Source organism: Acanthochromis polyacanthus, chromosome 15 (genome assembly GCF_021347895.1).
Source record: "Acanthochromis polyacanthus isolate Apoly-LR-REF ecotype Palm Island chromosome 15, KAUST_Apoly_ChrSc, whole genome shotgun sequence".
Lineage (NCBI taxonomy): Eukaryota > Metazoa > Chordata > Actinopteri > Pomacentridae > Acanthochromis > Acanthochromis polyacanthus.
Window position 1 is genome coordinate 4,078,561 of NC_067127.1, and position 25,763 is coordinate 4,104,323.

General features: G+C 37.8%; 1 protein-coding gene across 1 annotated transcript in view; it reads right to left on the reverse strand.

The window, feature by feature from the left end:
• Positions 1–8,558: 8,558 nt before the first annotated feature.
• Positions 8,559–25,763, reverse strand: part of camkmt (calmodulin-lysine N-methyltransferase) — a 151,699-nt gene continuing 134,494 nt past the window's right edge. Inside the window, exon 12 of the mRNA XM_051959539.1 lies at positions 8,559–11,714. Coding sequence (XP_051815499.1) covers positions 11,616–11,714 — 99 coding nt within the window. The 3' untranslated portion in view covers positions 8,559–11,615. The remainder of the gene's footprint in view (positions 11,715–25,763) is intronic.

A 25,763-nucleotide genomic window follows, 5' to 3' on the forward strand; every position in this document is an offset into this window, starting at 1 on the left:
TCCATCCTCACCTTCAACACCTCTTTATGACAACTTGTTCGGCCTCCGACCTGGTTGAAACTCCAGAAACTCAGGAAAACCCATCGAGACTCGGATTTTCGAAAAACTCGTCGGGCGAGGGAAGGTGTGGTGGGCAGTGGGAGAGTAGAGGGGGGCAGTGGGGGAGGTGGGGGGGTAGAGGGGGGAGGCCGCCACTCACCTCCCCTCCTACTCTCCGCCCTGACTCCACCCAGACTCCACCTTGGCTCTACCCTACGATGTCAAAGGGACAACGAGTTTATTGTTATCTGGGCTGTAGCTCAGTGAGTTAAGGGTTTGCCTATGGAGCTGCAGGTTACTGGTTCAAGATGAGACCCTTCTTGAATTTTCTGAAAAACTTAGACCAAAGAAAGAAAGAAAAATACCAGTGGTGGGACTTGATCCTACTACCTTCCACTTAGTAGTCTCTCTTCTTATCCTCCTGAGGTACTCACTCAGATACTAATGCTTCTATTTTTTGCGCATTTATCATCGATTTTTTGTCGTTTTCGAGTATTTTTTTTAACTCGAGTGTCGTCTCAACCATTTTTCTCAGGAGGTTGGACTTCAGCCTTTGTGCTGGAGGGTTGAACCCTCAGTTCCAAGACTTTCCAAAGCCTCGACACCTCCCAAGACCTTAGGACCTGAGCTTTCACAGTCTGAGGGCTGAAATTTTCTAAGTCCCACAGTAGATCTCTGTTAGATTGAACTTTCAGACAGCCCAAGGACTGATATCTTCTAAGTTCCTGAGCAGTTCACTGTTAGTTTGAGCCTGTCTTCAAACAAAAAACGACCATATAGGTCGTCTGTACACGCCCGTATTACGACTGAGTGTTACGTTTTGACGTTATGCGACCTCTAGCGGTGGAGTAAATATCGACACTCCGGTGTCGGAGGTGAAACGTCACCATGAACAAACTTTTATGTAACACTATCCCTATCCCTAACCCTAACCATAACCCTAAACCCGTGTTGGGAAAGTGAGGAAAAAGCCGTTTCGCGAATTAAATCCCGTAATGCGTTCCTTTTCCCCATAGGGGCGCTAACGTAAATACGCTCTCATGGGTCGTATTCCGGTGTACGTTACATATGACCTATGTGGTCGTATGAATTGGAGGACTTGTTGGTTAGTTTGAACCTTCAGACAGTCTGAGGACTGAAGTTTTAAAAGTTTCTCCGTCTTTCTCTGTTAGTTTGAACTTTGTGGTTAACAGAAGCCTTAAAACTTGTGACCATGAGTCTTGACTTCACATTTAGACCATCCATCTGAGTTCTTCTCAGACCTTCACCTGTGGGTTCTTTAGAAATCCTGAACAAACTTTGATTCTCTTCACTGAACAGTAAAGTTTTGTGGAGATCAGAAGGTAACATTAGTTTGATTGATGCCTTCAACTACTAGTAGACTTTATCTGGAAAGCAGCTTTCTGAAATGAGTTCTTAGTAAATCTGTCTACAATCAAACCAAGAACATAGAAAGAGGAAATGTTTGAAGAAACAACTTGATGTTTTCATTTCAGACTAGAAAACGCTTTAAGACCTTTATCTGTTTTTGCTCTTTTTGATCGTTTTATCGTCTCTTCTGTTTAATTTGATCTTCTAAAGTCGAACTGGTGTCTTTTCAAATGTTTTGTCTTTAGTTTGATTCTTCTTAAATGTTTAGTTTTGCTCTTTTCTCACTTTTTATTATTTTCTAATGTCTGATTTGATTTGAAATGCTTTGTCTTTTTAATGTTTAATTGTTGTTTTTTCAAATGCTTTATCGGCTTGTTTGAAAAATGTCCTTTTCTTTACCAGTGTTTAATTTTTTGATTAAATCTTTTTTCAAGTTTTCTTTTTATATGTTATACCACCTTTTAATGTTTAGTTTTCTTTTTAAATGCTTCATTGTTTAATTCCTATTTTAAGTTTTATTGTCTAATTAAATTAATTTAATGTAATTAATTTTCTAATTAAACATTTAATTTTTAAATTAAATGTCTTTTTAAAGGTTTAATAATCTAATTAAATGTTTTGTATTTTTTAAACATTTGATATTCTTGTTTAATTGTATTTTTTAGATGTTTATTTATCTAAAATATTTCATCTTTAATGTTTAATATTTTGCTTAAGATTTTTGGTTTAATTTCATAATTACAGGTTTTGTATCTTCTGTTTAATTATCTGATTATTTTGTCAAATATAATTTACTTGTATTTAATTTTCTTTTTAAAAGTTTTATTGTATGAAATGCTTTTTTCCTGTGATTTAATTGCTTTTTTAAGGGTAGTTTATTTCTTAAATCTTGATTTTCTGTCAAGATTTTAACCCCAACCTTAAAAATGAAACAAACCCTTAAATCACAATGAAAATACTTCTGATGTCACAATCATGAGGTAGTCAGTTACTCAGTTTATCAATTCAACTTTATTTGTTTAGCACCTTTCACACAGATGACAAAACTAAACAAGCAAAGAGATAAAAACTATGCTAAAACTATGATTAAAACTCAAACATTTAAAAAAAAAATTTAACATGGTAATAAAATCTTTTGTGTCCAGTGGATGGAAGGAGTTTATTGAAATCTTCTTGGGCTCACACAAAAAATAATTAAAAACAGAAACTTGATATTCAGTCTAAGGAAACTGGAAACTGCAGAGCGACAGAAGAACCAACTATATCTCCTGTTTTTCCTTTAATAATTCGACTCTTCTGGTGCTTTCAGACCAAAGAACTACAGACTCTTCACAACCTGCTCAAACTCTTGGTACAGGACCTCACCACACGGGTCAACAAGGTTTCCTTCTCATTTCTACTCTGAAGCTCACCTTCTCCTGCTCAAACTGCTGACAAATGTTTGTGCTGCTCTAAAGTCTGGTCTCCAGATCCTTGTGGAGAGTTTAATCTCAGAGTTTGTAAAGCTGTTGAGTTTTTAGAGTCACATGGATTGTTTTGACATTTAATAACCGAGTCCTGAAATAAAATTACAGTTGTGGATTTCTGTCATTTAGTCTGGACTAAACAAATAAAAGCAGCATAAATCTCAAACGTCATTATGAGGTGTCTGGATTGAGGTTTCTCACTTGATAATGATCAAAACATGAAATTTAAGTTGGTTTAAAGGAATATTCCACCTTAAATCTTTAAATGTTGACCTAAAAGGTTGGTTTCAGGAAGTATTCCACCTACAAGGTCCTTACACATCCACCTTAAAGAAACATTCCACCTTAAATCCCTGGACATGCACCTAAAATGTTGGTTTAACTGAGTATTCCATCCAAAATCCTCACAGAGACCTGAGGGGCTGGTTAAAAGGAATATTCCACCTAAAACCTCAAATATAAACCTGAAAGAGTGGTTTAGAAAAAATTCTTCAATGTAGACCAAAAAAGTTAGTATGGAGGAATACTCCACCTGAAATGTAGACTTGAGAAGTTGGTTTGGAAGAATATACCATCCTCAACATCCTTACATGTAGATTAAAAGACGGTTTGGAAGAAAATTTCACCTAATATCCTCCAATGTAGACCTAAAAGGTGAGTTTAATGGTATATTCCACCTAAAATTCACTACTGTAGACCTTGGAGGTTGGTCTGATGGTATATTCCACTCAACATCCTTGAACATGAACTTAAAAAGTTTGTTCAAAGGAATATTCCACCTAAAATCCTTCAATGTAGACCAAAAAATCTTGGTGTAAAGGAGTATTCCACCTTCAGTGTAGACCTAAAGGATGGTTTGGAGTAATAGTCTACTCTAAATTCTTCCAATGTAGACCTAAAAGGTTGATCTGATGGTATATTCTACCCAAGATCTTGGAACATTCACCTAAAAGGTTGGGTTAATGGTATATTCCCAGAAGAACCCTTGGACATTGGGCTTATTGGTATAGTCCATCCAAAATACTTGTACATATACCAAGAAGTCAGTGTAAAGGAAATGTAGACCTAAAAGGATTGTTTAAAGGAATGACTATTTTCATTATTTAATAATCTGTCATTAGTGTCATTAGTCAGAACCCTGGCAAACTTATTTCCATCAGTTTTTTTTTGTGGAAGTCACAAATAAAGGAGCTCTTGATTTCACTTCAGTGAAGTGAAGTGAGAAGTTAGTTAACTGACTGCACTGGAGCATCATGAGTCCAGTGTGATTAATGTCAGAAAACATCTGCAATGAATCAAGGGGGCAAATTGTGCATGGAGTCTTGACAATGTTTGTTTTATTACACATTAAAAATAGTTGTTGAATATTTTTTTTAAAAAAGCAATCACTACAGGGAAACAACACACTAGAGTCTAGTCTGAATTTTCAAAATAGCTCTCTTAGTCATTTAATGTCGATTTAGTGTCTCAACCACAAACCAGACTGAATGATGGCCTCGCTGATTAACTGACTGACAAAGTCATAGGCAGACAATAGCGCAGAGAAAGGAGCTGCTTGTATGCAGAGAGGCAGGTGTTAATTCAGCTCGGCTCCTACAGTGGCTAATGCCGGCCCTCTCCCATTAAAAGTAGGGTAAACACTGCCACGAGAGACTGTCAACATTTATAGGAAGGACTCTCGACCAACACAAACCACTTGTGTTGTCCTATATGTCCTGCAGCCTGTTTTCTCCTTTCTCCCTGTGTGTGTCTCTCGTTTCCACCCAGCCTGACCTAATCAGCCATAAGTTGAGTGCTTTCGTCAACAGCACGGCCCCCCCAATTAGCAGCCCATTGCTATAAGCTCATGTGTAAGCATGGCTGTACTGTGTGAAATTGCATGCATCTATACTGCCAGCCTCCAGCCTGACCTGAGCTCCCTCCAGTCAGTCGGCTAATGAGTGAACTTAGCCTCCTGCGTATCCAGATGGAGAGCTTTAATGGGTATTAAAGATGGAAAGGCTGGGCAGGTAAATGAGGATACCTACAAGCCACATATAGAGCTGGACGAGCCTCTGAAAGAACAGATTGCACAATTGATTCTCTGTGTTTATGTCACGTCCACAAGCGACAAAATGTGTTTTTTTTTTTCACATGATACACAATAATAAACACACTAAACTCCACACATTTCCCACTCGTGGGTATCCTATTCCACTCAGCTCCAGGTGACTATATTAATACCACAGAATTCCACCTCCACATATCTGTCAATCCCTTCCCTTATAATGAAAAACATTATTGTCGTCAAGGCCAGCATCAGGTGTGTTGTGAACATGTGTGTTTGTGAGTGTGTGTGTGTGCGTGTAGGAGGTGGGGGTAGCTCCCACTCAGCCACGTCAACTCAAACTCGATGGCTTTCTAAATTAAAAAAAAAAAAAGAAGAGAAAGAAAGAAAAAATGCTCCCAGGGACTTTGCTGCATTCCACTTCACGAGCACAAACAAACGGACCAAAAAGCCATTCTGGAGGGAGGAGTGGGAGGAAGGAGGGGAGGGAGGGGAGGAAGGAGGGGAGGGAGGGGAGGGAGGGGAGGCAAGCAGAACAGAAAAAAGCCCCCTTAAAAAACAGACAGAGGTAAAGAGGAGAGAGGGGGGATAGGAAGCAGGAAGGCAAGCAGACGGAGCTGAAAAACCAAAGTGACTCCACTACCGATAATGAGCGGATCATTTAAAAAGCCCTCCTTAAATTGCCTCGAGGAGGAGAAGACAGAGGGAAAAGGCTTGAAAGGTTCTGAGAGATTTTTGGGTGATGGACGGAGTGGCGAAGGGAGGTGGTGGTGGTGGTGGTGGTGGGGTTACAGGAGAGAGCAAAGGGACCTGTAAACATGTTGGGATGGAAAAACGTGCACAAGTACAGTATATATGCACTGAAATGTATGGTTTTAGTTGATGTTTGCTTGTACAGGTCAGAGGTGCAGCGGACCATTTGAGCCCCCCGTTCCTCTGCATCTGGATTTAAACGCTGAAGCTCGGTACACAGATAAGACTCTGTGTGTGCATAGAATCTACATGTGCTAATATGTAATCAATTTTGAATATGATTAAAGGGAAAAAAAATGTTTACGTGCTAAAAAGAGCTGGGGATAGTTAAGGTTTTGCTATATTTTCCAAATCAAAAACCTTCTTCTGGGTTAAACTGTGGGTCATGGCAACACAAGGCAGCCATATAAAGTGTAGTCTGCACTACTTAACTAAAAAAAGAAAAAAGAAACAATGGAATGGAATTTGTCAGTGCTGTAAAAATGAAGGTAAATTAAATAAAATACAGACGCTGAACGAAAAAAAAACTAAACTAAAATAAATCAATCCATTTGGCCCAGATTAAATTAAATACCTTTTCTTGACCTTGTACTTCAAAAAGAAAAATTAAGACATTTTAAGACTTATTTTTTAGAGAGCTGTTATGGAATTCCGGCACCAAAAACACGCTAATAGAAGTGAAGGTAAAACTTGTATTGATACGCAGGATGTGGGCCGTGATGCGACCAGCTCGAGGCCCGGAGGGATTCTAGTTAGCTGGCAGCAGAGCATCAACAAAGCAGGACAGGACTGCAGCTGAGCCCACAGTCAGTGTGGCTGGGAGGATTTGTGTGTTTGTGGGTCTGTATGCCAGAGCTGTTTGTGTTGTTGCTGTACTGGGCTACACATGTGCTGTTTGTGTGGGCAGGTGCACTGTATCATAAAATGCAAACAGAGGATATCATGTGTTCTGGGGGTAGAGGCTGCCAGCTGCCCTGTCTGCTTTTCAGATGGTAAGTTATGAGAACATGTCAGGTTTTTTCTTCTTCTTCTTTTTTTTTGCTGCCTGTACATTTTATACATAGATGCCATTTGCTTTGGACAACATCTTAATATGCTTACACTTAAAGTAGCCATATCTAATTTTTTTTTTTTGTGAAAATAGAGTCTGTTACTTTGTTTACATGGTGTTTTTACTCACTGAAAGACACATCATGGACAAAATAATCAGTCAGTGCCATGACTGCATGACTGAACCCAAGCTGAATTACTCAAACATTACAACATACCACTGTGCAAAACTGTAGTTTTACATTGTTTGAACAGAGTTGTGCTGTAGGTATCCAGCTAGGCATAAATAAAGACATAGTTAACTTAATGTTAATATGTTCTATAATATTAATATGTTCTATAACTCTGTCTTCTTAAAGTCCCAAATAAATCTATTACTGTAGGTTCAGGAAAAAGCATAAGCAGCTGAGGAAAACGCCTTTATCCCTTTGACAACAAAACACAAGTTAACAGAACAAAAGTCCACTGTAAACAGAAAAACACAGCAAATATAAAACACATCAAGTCGCAGCAGTGGAGATTTCCAGAGGATGCTGTGTGCTGAGCTCCCTCCGCTGCTATAACGACTCACACAAGACTGATTTGCATGGAGGGTGCTCAATCAAAATGTTGACACTGAATGTATTCGAACAACAATTTTGCTGCACTTCATCATCCACTCCTCACTTCCTTCCAGTCGTCGCTCTCTCTCCCTCTCTCCCTCTGTCCCCTTCTTCCTCCCCCCTGTGCTCGCCTTTCTCCCCTCTCCTCTTTTCCTTCCCTCTCCATCTTGACACAGTGCACTGAGCCTAATCGTGGATAATTGGGTGGGAGGGGCAGTGGGCCGGCCCTGCCTTTGTGTGCAAAGGGCAAGTGGTCAAGTTAATGGGGCCCTTGTGTCGAGCTGGGAGCACTCTGTCTCTCTCGTTCCCTCTGTTCGATCACTCACTCGGCCAGTCAATCTCGCTCTCTCAGTCAGCTTCTCTTTTCTTTCACGGCTGAAGCTTTTTCCCCGCTGTTTCGATCTACTTTCACCTCATTTCCAGCTGTCTCACTTCCAGCCGTTCGCCGTGTCTTGTCCCATTTCTGTTTTCCTCCTCCTTCTTCTCCTCCTCCTCCTCCTCCTGCTTTGCCTTCTTGTCTTTTTCCCAGCCTTTGTCTTTCTCTCTCTCTTGTTTGTCTGTAGCCTTTTCTATCTCTTCTCTCTGCCTCTTCAGCAGAATGTTGGGGAGGAGAGAACAGAGCTCTTTAAAATATCAAAAGACAGATCAGGAGGCCTCCCTGGTCCCCCGTCTTTCTACTAACTCTCCCTCCCTTCTTCTGACAGATAAACAGAAGAGTGAGCCTGCAGGATTAGCTGCTGTGTTCTGCCTTCCCTCCCTCCTTTATCCCTCTCTCTTTTCTTACACTGGAAGGGTAGACTGTTGACTGGGCTTGATATGTGTGTGTGTGTGAGCGCATATATGTGTGTGTTGCCTTGCCTGGAACCAGCTTAGTCTGCAGGAGGCCATTGTGTTCGAAACACAGGCCACAGATGATCTGGGCCTGGAGAAAACTTTATTACCTCTGTGAGCATTTAACACTGGATTCTTCATAATGGAACCCACGTTTTTCACAAGCACCTTTGTCAACCAGCTCCCCATGATAAGCGTTAAGAGAGAAAAATCTACAGACACGTGCACAGTACTAGAAAATAATCAAAGCCCTTCTGATTTTGTTTTTTCTTAAATGTTAAAATAATGAAATATTTATCCTGTAAGAATACATAAAGTAATTTTGGAGAAGGTTTTATTAATGAAATAATCACGTAGCACATTTTCAAACTGACAATTTTAAGAGAACACAAGCCTAAATTTCTTCAAGAATTTATTTTTATTCATTCACAGAAAATATCACCCACCTACAAACTGAAGATCAACAACATTCAACCCACTTTCATTACAGTGAAGCAGCAGGAATTTGATACACTGAATTAAGAAACTCACTATACGAGGCCATGTCCACACTGAAGTGGAAGAGTCTGAAATATTTAATTGTGTTTCTTGTGCCACAAAACCTATATATTTTTTAAACATTAAAAAGAACACCTGGGCCTGCAGTTATAATACCTGGTGCTCCTTCACAGGAAAATGCTACAGAAGCAGCTTCAGTTTTATCCCAATTAAAGCAATTTGTTGTACATTATGACTCAATGAAGCCGATCTGATTTAGTGTGGACATGGCCCGGAACATTTTTAAGAATTTTCTTTAATAATCTAAATCATAACCAAGCTGAGACATCCCACAACACAGTGACACAAATCCATCATAACAAAGCCCTCCTGTGTTAGCCCCAAGCTGCAGCACAGATCCTCGTCTGTGTTTCACGCCAACCATTAGATTTCTCACCATTAATGATATTAGTCAGCAAATCCAGATAAGGACCACGTGAGTGACGCCGACTCTCGTGGGTTTCTGTTCTGTCTGTTATCACAGTGAGAAGCGGTACAGTAAGCACTGGTATCACAATGAGATGAGTGACGGCATCAACGTGTGAAAGTGTGACATCGCAGCAGATTGACGGTTCACCAGGCCAAGATGTTGCCACCGAAAGAGGCAGTGATGTTGCGAGAAGCAGCAACGGAGCATAAAAAACAGTGATGCCTGATCCTGAAGTGTTATAAAATGACTTTACTGTTGGCGATGTCACACTAGAGGGTGATGAGGTCACTGTACACAGTCACAGTTGGGAGGGTTTCTATATATTAGCCTGCATGTATCAACTTTATACAGTAAGTACTAAACCTTTGCAATGGGAACATTTTCACAACGCAATTTAACTCCTCAAAGCACTGAAACGACTGAGAGTACAGGTTTATTTCACTTTTTGAGCAGTTAAACTGTTATTTCTGGATTCTGTTTTAGCATGAGGAATGTAAACAGCAGCCACTGGGAGATTCTGCATAGCTTCTTGGCTGTTGTATACAGCAATGGATCACAGTGAAACATGGAAACACCTTTACAAGTGGAAGGTACAGCTATAGGCTTGAACGGCTCACTGACACTTGCTGATTTTCTAACACCAAAAAAAAAAAAAAAAAAACCAAAAAAACAGGAACAGATGAATTCATGAGAAAAGACCTGAGTAGAACAGCTAGTTGATAGAAAATAATGTAGTTTTGAGGATGTTTTTGCATTTTTATGTTTTCTTTAGGAGACTGACGGACTTTCAAGAACTACATGAAGTTTATCAATTTTAAATCATATTCCAAGTCTGGACAGCTGCTGAATGTGGCTTAATGTTTAAGCAGGCAGTTTTTCAGCAGTCTGGTTTTCAGATATTGTTTGGAGACTTTTTCTTTTTTACATGAACACTGAAAACAGGTTTGCAATTTTTTTATAGTCATTGTGTTGATAGATTCCTGGTAGCTACACTTTCCTCATTTTACTTGCCGCCATCTTTGTATTTGTCTTTTGTGAATAGTAAGTCGTAACAATCAGTCTCCTGCTTCAGACTCGGAGAGGAAAATATGGTTTTGCTGTGTACATGTGAAGGCTAAGTTATTCAACAAATGAATGCACTTTTTAACATCAAAATTTCAAGTCAAACGGTAATATACTAGTAGAGGCAGAAATGAACATCGCATTCAAAGATGCAAGCAGCTTCAGTGAAAACAGACCCAGCAGAGATGAACTTTGATCAAAGCACACTAGCTAGAGTTGCAAAAAAAATGTCTGCACCCAATCCACGTTGGGGGTAAAATAAAATTACAACATCTACTGAACAAAAAAAAGGCATTACAATATATATTCAGTTTTTTTGTCGATTCCACAGTATTGGGGTCACTTGTCAGTAAATGTATGAGTCTCTACAACTTGTGCACATATCGTCTCTCTGTTTAGACGCATAAACTTCCTGAAGGTTCAGACTTTTCGGAGCGTTTAGCAGCATTTAGCAGCTGCCACAGGACCAGACTGCTGACAGTGAGACGGTTGACTTTTAAGTCGTCATCAGCTGCATTTTAAACTTTTCAACAAACCACGAGTGAAGCCGGAGTTTGAGCTGATGGAACTGTAGAATCAGATCAAGTCTCTGTTGCACAGTTCAAACACAGACTATGACAACAGCAGATTTGTATAAAATGAAACCACAATGTGACGCAGTGGGGACTACTTGAACCCACGGTAATATCACGGCGTACTATACAATCTGTAGCTCCTGGGCAGCAACAATTGCTCCTCAGTCTGAATGTGCCAAAATATGCTAATGCACTGTTGTAAGTAATGCACAAAAGAAGCTCTTATTAGTGACCTCTGACTGGGATGAATGAGTTGTATTAAAAGAAATTAAAGTGGGAAACAGAGGAAACTGCGAGCTGCTCCACAGTCTGCGACAGTTAATGAATTAAAGCCGGCCTCCATGCTGAGGCCAGAAACACAGTGGCAGAGGTTAATACTGTACTAACTGGTTAAAGGGGGTCAACTGACTGAATAAGTGACACCTGTAGTAGGCCAGACTGAGGAAAGGTCCATTAACAGACTGACTGAGCAACTAGTTAACTACCTAAACAGCTAACTGGCTTGTTGGTTGGAATGATGACTGGTTGATTGGTTAATTAGGTCACTCAATGTGTGACAGAGTACTGGCTGATTACCTGGCCGGTCAGCTCTCTTTACAGAATGGATGATTAACCAAACGGATGAGCAACTGGCCGACTAGAGCTCACATGTTTTGGTCAACTAAAACAATAACTGGCCAACTGGTTAAGGGTTAACTGGCCGAGAGACAATTTTCTACACTGACAGTAGTTTTTTTTTTGGCATATGGTAGATGGTTTAAACACACCAGGTTAGAATCTAACCGTCTCTCCCGAAATATGCAATAAATGTGGAGTGGAACTGTGTTCAGCTCAGGGCTCACGGGTTTTGGTTTACTGAGTGTGGCTGACAGGTTGAGGTCCTTTGGTCAAGGTGAGGAGGAGAGGATAGTGGATGTTCTCATCGTATGCTTCTTTTCCCTCACTCAGCATCTAAAAAGCACAAAACACAAAAAGTGGTATATGAAACATTCAACAGGAACTCTCAGTTTGATTATGTTCTTTAATCTCATCAATATTTCCAGTAGGTCAGGGCACCCAACAGATTTTTAAAACCTTAGCGTATTATCAGAATACTGTTTCACTTCTTTGTTGCATGTCACCCCTCCTCCCTTATCCCTTCAACCTCTGAAAAAACAAGGGCCAAAACATCCATGAAGAATGTGGCCTTTTTCAAATTATATCACTTCTGTCAGTGGATCTTTTACTTGAAAACGCTGTCAAAAAATCGCCAAGATGACAAATTAGAACAAGGTGTATAAAACTGACAACCAGCAGCTTATTAACCTTCCAGTCAGACAAGTAAGTTTAAAAAAAAAAAACACTTCAACTTCACTGCAGAACTCAACAGTTAGCTAGAAACAGAAACGACACCAAAATCACATCTATGTAAATATTAAAGACTTTTGGCTTTTTACATGCAATAATAGCAATAATTTGTTAACTACAGTGAAGATTTATTTAGCTTCGTATACTACCACAGGAATCTGTGCATTAGGGCAGTTCCAGAAACAGCGAAAAACGCAATTTTCTGTGGTCCATTTGTACAACCAACTGCTCAAAATCTAAAGATATTCAGTTTAATGTAGTTTAAGGCTTGGAAAAGCAGCAAATTCTGACATGAGAACCAGGAACTCTGGCATGCAAGAATTCAAATGTCATCAAAATAACTGCCAATTAATTTCCTGTGAATCTGCTAACTGACAGATTGTTCCAGCTCAAATGTAAATACTCCTGCGCACACAAACACTCTCACTGTCAAACACACACACACAGCTTTGTCGGGTGCCCATGTGGTGCCCACTCGGTGCCCTTTTAAGCAGACTTGGCAGTTTGGGCATGCACCGGCTAATCAGCTCGCTTAGCGTCTGGCCAAATGATCAGAGACTTATGCAAGTGAGTTTAGTGGGTCTGCTCATGTGAGAGTGTGTGAGTGTGTGTGTGTGTGTGTGTGTGTGTGTGTGTGTGTGAGGGAGAACAGGATAGTAGAGAACTGTGTGAAAAGGACTCTTCACAACAAACAAAAACTGAGACTGACCCCGAATTCTCCTCCGTCAGCGGCATGTAAGTGTTATGCAAATGACCCAAACCTACTCACGCTGCAAACTCAAATGCTGATTACAAGCTGTTTTTCCAACAAATTAGGCTATTTTGTGGTACTTGTGGAAAGCATGACAGTGTGGGTTGCACTTTATTCCACTTCTCCTGCATCAAGATGTCTGTGTTCCACGCAATATCCAAAAAGCACAAGGCACAATTGATCATTTCTGCTTTTGTTGCAATCTGGTGGTGTGTTTTTAATTAAAGAGAGAACACAAACACTTTAAAGAAAGTGAATAAAAAACCTCTGATGGAGGTCTCAGTGAAACTATAATCCCTGCCGACTTATTCAGCTGATATTAGACTGTATGAAAAACACACAGTTCTCTGTTCATTCCAGTGAGATCTCTACACAGCAGGGTGCTGACACAGACCCTCCAGCTAAAGAACATCATAGTTTAGTATGTCATCCAAAATATGACCAAAAACGTCATAGTTTAGTATGTCGTCCAAAATGTGACCACAAACGTCATAGTTTAGTATGTCGTCCAAAATGTGACCAAAAACGTCATAGTTTAGTCTGTCGTCCAAAATATGACCAATAACGTCATAGTTTAGTATGTCGTCCAAAATATGACCAATAACGTCATAGTTTAGTATGTCGTCCAAAATATGACCAATAACGTCATAGTTTAGTCTGTCGTCCAAAATATGACCAAAAACGTCATAGTTTAGTATGTCGTCCAAAATGTGACCAAAAACGTCATAGTTTAGTCTGTCGTCCAAAATATGACCAAAAACGTCATAGTTTAGTATGTCGTCCAAAATGTGACCACAAACGTCATAGTTTAGTATGTCGTCCAAAATATGACCAATAACGTCATAGTTTAGTATGTCGTCCAAAATATGACCAATTACGTCATAGTTTAGTATGTCGTCCAAAATACCACAAAAACGTCATAGTTTAGTATGTCGTCCAAAATATTGCAAAAACATTATAATTTAGGGGGCGTCTGTATAGCTCGATGGGTTAAGCAGGTGAACCATGTATTGGGGCTGGTCTCCGACGCAGCAGCCCGGGTTCGATTCCCGTTCGTGGTCCTTTGCTGCATGTTCGGTGTGTCTAATTGTTTAACATAGTATGTTGTCCAAAATATGACCAAGAAGTCATAGTTTTGTATGTCGTCAATAAAGCGTCACAGTTCAGTATGTCGTCCAAAATGTCAATAAAGCATCATAGTTAAGTATATTGTCCAAAATATGACAAAAATGTCAGAGATTACTTTGTCGTCCAAAATGTCAATAAAACGTCGAAGTTTAGTATTTCATCCAAAATATGACAAAAACATCATAGTTTAGTATGTCGTCCAACAAATTGGAGCAAGGTGTTCAGATAGCTCAACTGGTTAAGAAGGTGATTTGTAAACAGAACAGTGTCGGAGACGCAGGTTCGATTCAGCTCACGATCCTTTACTGCACGGGTTTCCTGTTTTCCTCTCTATCCTTGGCGGAGGTCTGCACTCTCCGAGTGCTTTTCTAGTTTAGTATGTGACCAATAATGTCAGAGTTTAGCATGTCATCCAAAATATGACAAAAACGTCAAAGTTTAGTATGTCGTCCAAAATATGACCACAAACGTCATAGTTTAGTATGTCGTCCAAAATGTGACCAATAACGTCATAGTTTAGCACGTCGTCCAAAATATGACCAATAACATCATAGTTTAGTATGTCGTCCAAAATATGACCAATAACGTCATAGTTTAGTATGTCGTCCAAAATACCACAAAAACGTCATAGTTTAGTATGTCGTCCAAGATGTGACCAAAAACGTCATAGTTTAGAATGTCGTCCAAAATATGACCAATAACGTCATAGTTTAGTATGTCGTCCAAAATATTGCAAAAACATCATAATGTATGGGGCGTCTGTATAGCTCGATGGGTTAAGCAGGTGAACCATGTACTGGGGCTGGTCTCCGACGCAGCAGCCCGGGTTCGATTCCCGTTCGTGGTCCTTTGCTGCATGTTAGGTGTGTCTAACTGTTTAATATAGTATGTTGTCCAAAATATGACCAAGAAGTCATAGATTACTTTGTCGTCCAAAATGTCAATAAAACGTCGAAGTTTAGTATTTCATCCAAAATATGACAAAAACATCATAGTTTAATATGTCGTCCAACAAATTGGAGCAAGGTGTTCAGATAGCTCAACTGGTTAAGAAGGTGATTTATAAATAGAACTGTGTCGGAGACGCAGGTTCGATTCCAGCTCATGATCCTTTACTGCACGGGTTTCCTGTTTTCCTCTCTAACCTTGGTGGAGGTCTGCACTCTCCGAGTGCTTTTCTAGTTTAGTATGTGATCCAAAATGTGACCAATAACGTCATAGTTTAGTAAGTCATCCAAAATATGACCACAAAGGTCATAGTTTAGAATGTCGTCCAAAATATGACCAATAACGTCATAGTTTAGCATGTCATCCAAAATATGACAAAAACGTCATAGTTTGGTATGTCGTCCAAGATGTGACCAAAAACGTCATAGTTTAGAATGTCGTCCAAAATATGACCAATACCGTCATAGTTTAGTATGTCGTCCAAAATACCACAAAAACGTCATAGTTTAGTATGTCGTCCAAGATGTGACCAAAAACGTCATAGTTTAGTATGTCATCCAAAATATTGCAAAAACATCATAATGTAGGGGGCGTCTGTATAGCTCGATGGGTTAAGCAGGTGAACCATGTATTGGGGCTGGTCTCCGATGCAGCAGCCCGGGTTCAATTCGTGGTCCTTTGCTGCATGTTAGGTGTGTCTAATTGTTTAATATAGTATGTTGTCCAAAATATGACCAAGAAGTCATAGTTTTGTATGTCGTCCAAAATGTCAATAAAGCGTCATAGTTCAGTATGTCGTCCAAAATGTCAATAAAGCATCATAGTTAAGTATATTGTCCAAAATATGACAAAAATGTCATAGATTACTTTGTCGTCCAAAATGTCAATAAAACGTCGAAGTTTAGTATTTCATCCAAAATATGACAAAAACATCATAGTTTAGTATGTCGTCCAACAAATTGGAGCAAGGTGTTCAGATAGCTCAACTGGTTGAGAAGGTGATTCATAAACCAAACTGTGTCGGAGATGCAGGTTTGATTCCAGCTCGTGATCCTTTACTGCACGGGTTTCCTGTTTTCCTCTCTATCCTTGGCGGAGGTCTGCACTCTCCGAGTGCTTTTCTAGTTGAGTATGTCATCCAAAATATGACCAATAACGTCAGTTTAGTATGTGATCCAAAATGTGACCAAAAACATCATAGTTTAGGATGTTGTCCAAAATATGACCAATAACATCATAGTTTAGTATGTGATCCAAAATATGACCAAAAACATCATAGTTTAGTATGTCGACCAAAATGTCATAGTTTAGTATGTCGTCCAAAATGTGACCAACAACATCATACTTACCTCCGCCAAGGAGGATATGTGACACCTGCGTTTGTGTGTCTGTCTGTGTCTGTCTGTCTGTTAGCAAGAAAACTCAGAAACGCCTGGGCAGATTCAGATAAAATTTTGAGGGGAAGTCGACTGAGAGGAAGAGCTGATTTAATTTTGGTGGCAATCCGGAAAGGATCCTGGATTCTGGATCACTTTGAACTTTTTAGTAAGTTTTAGTATGTGGTCCAAAACAGGACAAAAACATCATAGGTTAGTATGTCATCCAACAAATTGGAGCAAGGTGTCCAGATAGCTCAACTGGTTAAGAAGGTGATTCATAAACAGAACTGTGTCAGAGATGCAGGTTTGATTCCAGCTGATGATTCTTTACTGCATGGATTTCCTCTTTTCCTCTCTGTCCTTGGCGGAGGTCTTCACTCTCCGAGTGCTTTTCTCGTTTAGTATGTCGTCCAAAATATGACCAAAAACGTTATAGTTTAGTATGTCGTCCAAAATACTACTAAACTATGACGTTTTTGTGGTATTTTGGACGACATACTAAACTATGACGTTTTTGGTCACATTTTGGACGACATACTTAACAATGACGTTTTTGGTCACATTTTGGACGACATACTAAACTATGACGTTTTTGGTCACATTTTGGACGACATGCTAAACTGTGACGATTTTGGTCATATTTTGGACGACATACTAAACTATGACGTTTTTGCAATGTTTTGGACGACATACTAAACTATGACGTTTTTGGTCACATTTTGGACGACATACTAAACTATGACGTTTTTGGTCACATTTTGGATGACATACTAAACTATGACATTTTGGTCACATTTTGGACGACATATTAAACTATGACGTTTTTGGTCACGTTTTGGACGACATACTAAACTATGACGTTTTTGGTCACATTTTGGACGACATACTAAACGATGACGTTTTTGGTCACATTTTGGACGACATACTAAACTATGACGTTTTTGGTCACATTTTGGACGACATACTAAACTATGACGTTTTTGGTCACATTTTGGATAACATACTAAACTATGACGTTTTTGGTCACATCTTGGACGACATACTAAACTATGACGTTTTTGTCACATTTTGGATGACATACTAAACTATGACGTTTTTGGTCTCATTTTGGACGACATACTAAATTATGATGTTTTTGGTCACATTTTGGATGACATACTAAACTATGACGTTTTTGCAATATTTTGGATGACATACTAAATTATGATGTTTTTGGTCACATTTTGGATGACATACTAAACTATGACGTTTTTGGTCACATTTTGGACGACATACTAAACTATGACGTTTTTGGTCTCATTTTGGACAACATACTAAATTATGATGTTTTTGGTCACATTTTGGATGACATACGAAACTATGACGTTTTTGCAATATTTTGGATGACATACTAAACTATGACGTTTTTGGTCACGTTTTGGATGACACACTAAACTATGACGTTTTTGGTCATATTTTGGACGACATACTGAACTATGAGGTTTTTGGTCACATTTTGGATGACATACTAAACTATGACGTTTTTGTGGTATTTTGGCCGACATACTAAACAGATGCATTTTTGGTCACGTTAGACGACATACTAAACTATGATGTTTTTGGTCACATCTTGGACGACATACTAAACTATGATGTTTTTGGTCATATTTTGGACAACATACTAAACTATGACGTTTTTGGTCATATTTTGGACAACATACTAAACTATGACGTTTTTGGTCACATTTTGGATGACATACTAAACTATGACGTTTTTGTGGTATTTTGGCCGACATACTAAACTATGCATTTTTGGTAACGTTAGACGACATACTAATCTATGACGTTTTTGGTCACATCTTGGACGACATACTAAACTATGATGTTTTTGGTCATATTTTGGACGACATACTAAACTATGACGTTTTTGGTCATATTTCGGACAACATACTAAACTATGACGTTTTTGGTCACATTTTGGAGGACATACTAAATTATGACATTTTTGGTCATATTTTGGACAACATACTAAACTATGATGTTTTTGGTGACATTTTGGTTGACATACTAAACTATGACGTTTGGGTCACATCTTGGACGACATACTAAACGATGAGGTTTTTGGTCACATTTTGGATGACATACTAAACTATGACGTCTTTGTGGTATTTTTTACGACATACTAAACTATGACGTTTTTGGTGACATTTTGGATGACATACTAAACTATGACGTTTTTGGTCACATCTTGGACGACATACTAAACTATGAGGTTTTTGGTCACATTTTGGATGACATACTAAACTATGAGTTTTTTGTGGTATTTTGGATGACATACTAAACTATGACTTTTTTGGTCACGTGAGACGACATACTAAACTATGACGTTTTTGGTCACATTTTGGATGACATACTAAACTATGACGTTTTTGGTCACATCTTGGACGACATACTAAACTATGAGGTTTTTGGTCACATTTTGGATGACATACTAAACTATGACGTTTTTGTGGTATTTTGGACGACATACTAAACTATGACGTTTTTGGTCACATTAGACGACATACTAAACTATGACGTTTTTGGTCACATTTTGGATGACATTCTAAACTATGACGTTTTTGGTCACATCTTGGACGACATACTAAACTATGAGGTTTTTGGTCACATTTTGGACGACATACTAAACTATGACTTTTTTGGTCACGTTAGACGACATACTAAACTATGACGCTTTTGGTCACATTTTGGATGACATACTAAACTATGACGTTTTTGGTCATATTTTGGACGACATACTAAACTGTGACGTTTTTGGTCATATTTTGGACCACATACTAAACTGTGACGTTTTTGGTCACATTTTGGACCACATACTAAACTATGACATTTTTGGTCACATTAGACGACATACTAAACTATGACGTTTTTGGTCATATTTTGGACAACATACTAAACTATGATGTTTTTGGTGACATTTTGGTTGACATACTAAACTATGACGTTTGGGTCACATCTTGGACGACATACTAAACGATGAGGTTTTTGGTCACATTTTGGATGACATACTAAACTATGACGTCTTTGTGGTATTTTTTACGACATACTAAACTATGACGTTTTTGGTGACATTTTGGATGACATACTAAACTATGACGTTTTTGGTCACATCTTGGACGACATACTAAACTATGAGGTTTTAGGTCACATTTTGGATGACATACTAAACTATGAGTTTTTTGTGGTATTTTGGATGACATACTAAACTATGACTTTTTTGGTCACGTGAGATGACATACTAAACTATGACGTTTTGGTCACATTTTGGATGACATACTAAACTATGACGTTTTTGGTCACATCTTGGACGACATACTAAACTATGAGGTTTTTGGTCACATTTTGGATGACATACTAAACTATGACGTTTTTGTGGTATTTTGGACGACATACTAAACTATGACGTTTTTGGTCACATTAGACGACATACTAAACTATGACGTTTTTGGTCACATTTTGGATGACATTCTAAACTATGACGTTTTTGGTCACATCTTGGACGACATACTAAACTATGAGGTTTTTGGTCACATTTTGGACGACATACTAAACTATGACTTTTTGGTCACGTTAGACGACATACTAAACTATGACGCTTTTGGTCACATTTTGGATGACATACTAAACTATGACGTTTTTGGTCATATTTTGGACGACATACTAAACTGTGACGTTTTTGGTCATATTTTGGACCACATACTAAACTGTGACGTTTTTGGTCACATTTTGGACCACATACTAAACTATGACATTTTTGGTCACATTAGACGACATACTAAACTATGACGTTTTTGGTCACATTTTGGATGACATTCTAAACTATGACGTTTTTGGTCACATCTTGGACGACATACTAAACTATGACGTTTTTGTGGTATTTTGGCCGACATACTAAACTATGCATTTTTGGCCACGTTAGACGACCTACTAAACTATGACGTTTTTGGTCACATCTTGGACGACATACTAAACTATGACATTTTTGATCATATTTTGGACAACATACTAAACTATGACATTTTTGGTCATATTTTGGACAACATACTAAACTATGACGTTTTTGGTCACATTTTGGATGACATACTAAACTATGACGTTTTTGGTCACATTTTGGACCACATACTAAACTATGACGTTTTTGTGACATATTTTGGACGACATACTAAACTATGACATTTTGGTCATATTTTGGACGACATACTAAACTATGACGTTTTTGGTCACATCTTGGATGACATACTAAACTATGAGGTTTTTGGTCACATTTTGGATGACATACTAAACTATGACGTTTTTGTGGTATTTTGGCCGACATACTAAACTATGCATTTTTGGTCACGTTAGACGACATACTAAACTATGCATTTTTGGTCACGTTAGACGACATACTAAACTATGACGTTTTTGGTCACATCTTGGACGACATACTAAACTATGACATTTTTGTTCATATTTTGGACAACATACTAAACTATGACGTTTTTGGTCACATCTTGGATGACATACTAAACTATGAGGTTTTTGGTCACATTTTGGATGACATACTAAACTATGACATTTTTGGTCATATTTTGGACAACATACTAAACTATGACGTTTTTGGTCACATTTTGGATGACATACTAAACTATGACGTTTTTGGTCACATTTTGGACCACATACTAAACTATGACGTTTTTGTGACATATTTTGGACGACATACTAAACTATGACATTTTTGGTCATATTTTGGACGACATACTAAACTATGACGTTTTTGGTCACATCTTGGATGACATACTAAACTATGAGGTTTTTGGTCACATTTTGGATGACATACTAAACTATGACGTTTTTGTGGTATTTTGGCCGACATACTAAACTATGCATTTTTGGTCACGTTAGACGACATACTAAACTATGCATTTTTGGTCACGTTAGACGACATACTAAACTATGACGTTTTTGGTCACATCTTGGACGACATACTAAACTATGACATTTTTGTTCATATTTTGGACAACATACTAAACTATGACGTTTTTGGTCACATCTTGGATGACATACTAAACTATGAGGTTTTTGGTCACATTTTGGATGACATACTAAACTATGACGTTTTTGTGGTATTTTGGCCGACATACTAAACTATGCATTTTTGGTCACGTTAGACGACATACTAAACTATGACGTTTTTGGTCACATCTTGGACGACATACTAAACTATGACATTTTTGTTCATATTTTGGACAACATACTAAACTATGACGTTTTTGGTCATATTTCGGACAACATACTAAACTATGACGTTTTTGGTCACATTTTGGACGACATACTAAACTATGACATTTTTGGTCACGTTAGACGACATACTAAACTATGACGTCTTTGTGGTATTTTTTATGACATACTGAACTATGACGTTTTTGGTCACATTTTGGACGACATACTAAACTATGACATTTTTCGTCATATTTTGGACAACATACTAAACTATGACGTTTTTGGTCACATTTTTGACAACATACTAAACTATGACGTTTTTGGTCACATTTTGGACGACATACTAAACTATGACATTTTTCGTCATATTTTGGACAACATACTAAACTATGACGTTTTTGGTCACATTTTTGACAACATACTAAACTATGACGTTTTTGGTCACATCTTGGACGACATACTAAACTATGACATTTTTGTTCATATTTTGGACAACATACTAAACTATGACTTTTTTGGTCACGTTAGACGACATACTAAACTATGACGCTTTTGGTCACATTTTGGATGACATACTAAACTATGACGTTTTTGGTCATATTTTGGACGACATACTAAACTGTGACGTTTTTGGTCATATTTTGGACCACATACTAAACTGTGACGTTTTGGTCACATTTTGGACCACATACTAAACTATGACATTTTTGGTCACATTAGACGACATACTAAACTATGACGTTTTTGGTCACATTTTGGATGACATTCTAAACTATGACGTTTTTGGTCACATCTTGGACGACATACTAAACTATGACGTTTTTGTGGTATTTTGGCCGACATACTAAACTATGCATTTTTGGCCACGTTAGACGACCTACTAAACTATGACGTTTTTGGTCACATCTTGGACGACATACTAAACTATGAGATTTTTGATCATATTTTGGACAACATACTAAACTATGACATTTTTGGTCATATTTTGGACAACATACTAAACTATGACGTTTTTGGTCACATTTTGGATGACATACTAAACTATGACGTTTTTGGTCACATTTTGGACCACATACTAAACTATGACGTTTTTGTGACATATTTTGGACGACATACTAAACTATGACATTTTTGGTCATATTTTGGACGACATACTAAACTATGACGTTTTTGGTCACATCTTGGATGACATACTAAACTATGAGGTTTTTGGTCACATTTTGGATGACATACTAAACTATGACGTTTTTGTGGTATTTTGGCCGACATACTAAACTATGCATTTTTGGTCACGTTAGACGACATACTAAACTATGCATTTTTGGTCACGTTAGACGACATACTAAACTATGACGTTTTTGGTCACATCTTGGACGACATACTAAACTATGACATTTTTGTTCATATTTTGGACAACATACTAAACTATGACGTTTTTGGTCACATCTTGGATGACATACTAAACTATGAGGTTTTTGGTCACATTTTGGATGACATACTAAACTATGACATTTTTGGTCATATTTTGGACAACATACTAAACTATGACGTTTTTGGTCACATTTTGGATGACATACTAAACTATGACGTTTTTGGTCACATTTTGGACCACATACTAAACTATGACGTTTTTGTGACATATTTTGGACGACATACTAAACTATGACATTTTTGGTCATATTTTGGACGACATACTAAACTATGACGTTTTTGGTCACATCTTGGATGACATACTAAACTATGAGGTTTTGGTCACATTTTGGATGACATACTAAACTATGACGTTTTTGTGGTATTTTGGCCGACATACTAAACTATGCATTTTTGGTCACGTTAGACGACATACTAAACTATGCATTTTTGGTCACGTTAGACGACATACTAAACTATGACGTTTTTGGTCACATCTTGGACGACATACTAAACTATGACATTTTTGTTCATATTTTGGACAACATACTAAACTATGACGTTTTTGGTCACATCTTGGATGACATACTAAACTATGAGGTTTTTGGTCACATTTTGGATGACATACTAAACTATGACGTTTTTGTGGTATTTTGGCCGACATACTAAACTATGCATTTTTGGTCACGTTAGACGACATACTAAACTATGACGTTTTTGGTCACATCTTGGACGACATACTAAACTATGACATTTTTGTTCATATTTTGGACAACATACTAAACTATGACGTTTTTGGTCATATTTCGGACAACATACTAAACTATGACGTTTTTGGTCACATTTTGGACGACATACTAAACTATGACATTTTTGGTCACGTTAGACGACATACTAAACTATGACGTCTTTGTGGTATTTTTTATGACATACTGAACTATGACGTTTTTGGTCACATTTTGGACGACATACTAAACTATGACATTTTTCGTCATATTTTGGACAACATACTAAACTATGACGTTTTTGGTCACATTTTTGACAACATACTAAACTATGACGTTTTTGGTCACATTTTGGACGACATACTAAACTATGACATTTTTCGTCATATTTTGGACAACATACTAAACTATGACGTTTTTGGTCACATTTTTGACAACATACTAAACTATGACGTTTTGGTCACATCTTGGACGACATACTAAACTATGACATTTTTGTTCATATTTTGGACAACATACTAAACTATGACGTTTTTGGTCACATCTTGGATGACATACTAAACTATGAGGTTTTTGGTCACATTTTGGATGACATACTAAACTATGACGTTTTTGTGGTATTTTGGCCGACATACTAAACTATGCATTTTTGGTCACGTTAGACGACATACTAAACTATGACGTTTTTGGTCACATCTTGGACGACATACTAAACTATGACATTTTTGTTCATATTTTGGACAACATACTAAACTATGACGTTTTTGGTCATATTTCGGACAACATACTAAACTATGACGTTTTTGGTCACATTTTGGACGACATACTAAACTATGACATTTTTGGTCACGTTAGACGACATACTAAACTATGACGTCTTTGTGGTATTTTTTATGACATACTGAACTATGACGTTTTTGGTCACATTTTGGACGACATACTAAACTATGACATTTTTCGTCATATTTTGGACAACATACTAAACTGTGACGTTTTTGGTCACATTTTTGACAACATACTAAACTATGACGTTTTTGGTCACATCTTGGACGACATACTAAACTATGACATTTTTGTTCATATTTTGGACAACATACTAAACTATGACGTTTTTGGTCACATCTTGGATGACATACTAAACTATGAGGTTTTTGGTCACATTTTGGATGACATACTAAACTATGACGTTTTTGTGGTATTTTGGCCGACATACTAAACTATGCATTTTTGGTCACGTTAGACGACATACTAAACTATGACGTTTTTGGTCACATCTTGGACGACATACTAAACTATGACATTTTTGTTCATATTTTGGACAACATACTAAACTATGACGTTTTTGGTCATATTTCGGACAACATACTAAACTATGACGTTTTTGGTCACATTTTGGACGACATACTAAACTATGACATTTTTGGTCACGTTAGACGACATACTAAACTATGACGTCTTTGTGGTATTTTTTATGACATACTGAACTATGACGTTTTTGGTCACATTTTGGACAACATACTAAACTATGACGTTTTTGGTCACATTTTTGACAACATACTAATCTATGACGTTTTTGGTCACATCTCGGACGACATACTAAGCTATGACATTTTTGGTCATATTTTGGACAACATACTAAACTATGACGTTTTTGGTCACATTTTTGACAACATACTAAACTATGACTTGTTGGTCATATTTTGGACAACATACTATATTAAAAAATTATACACATCTAAGCACATATCTCTGGTACTCACTGTGTAATGCAACATGTTTGTTTGAAACACACCTTCATAAAGTGTTAATTGGCGTTAGGCTGAAGTAGTTCCAAGCAGTTTTCTCTCTACAGGGTTGTCTTAAACATATGGTCAATAATGTCACAACACAAGAGAACGGGAGGTTTGTGTGATTTAAAAGGCTTCCTGAGGTTCTCCTCCAGTGACACGCCTCTCTCTTGTCTTTCCCACACCTAAGAAAGTGCAAAATCCTCCCTCCACAACATCTCTCCTCCTTCCCTCCTCTTTTTTTCTTCTTCTAATATCTCTCCTTTGAGTTAAATATGAACAAA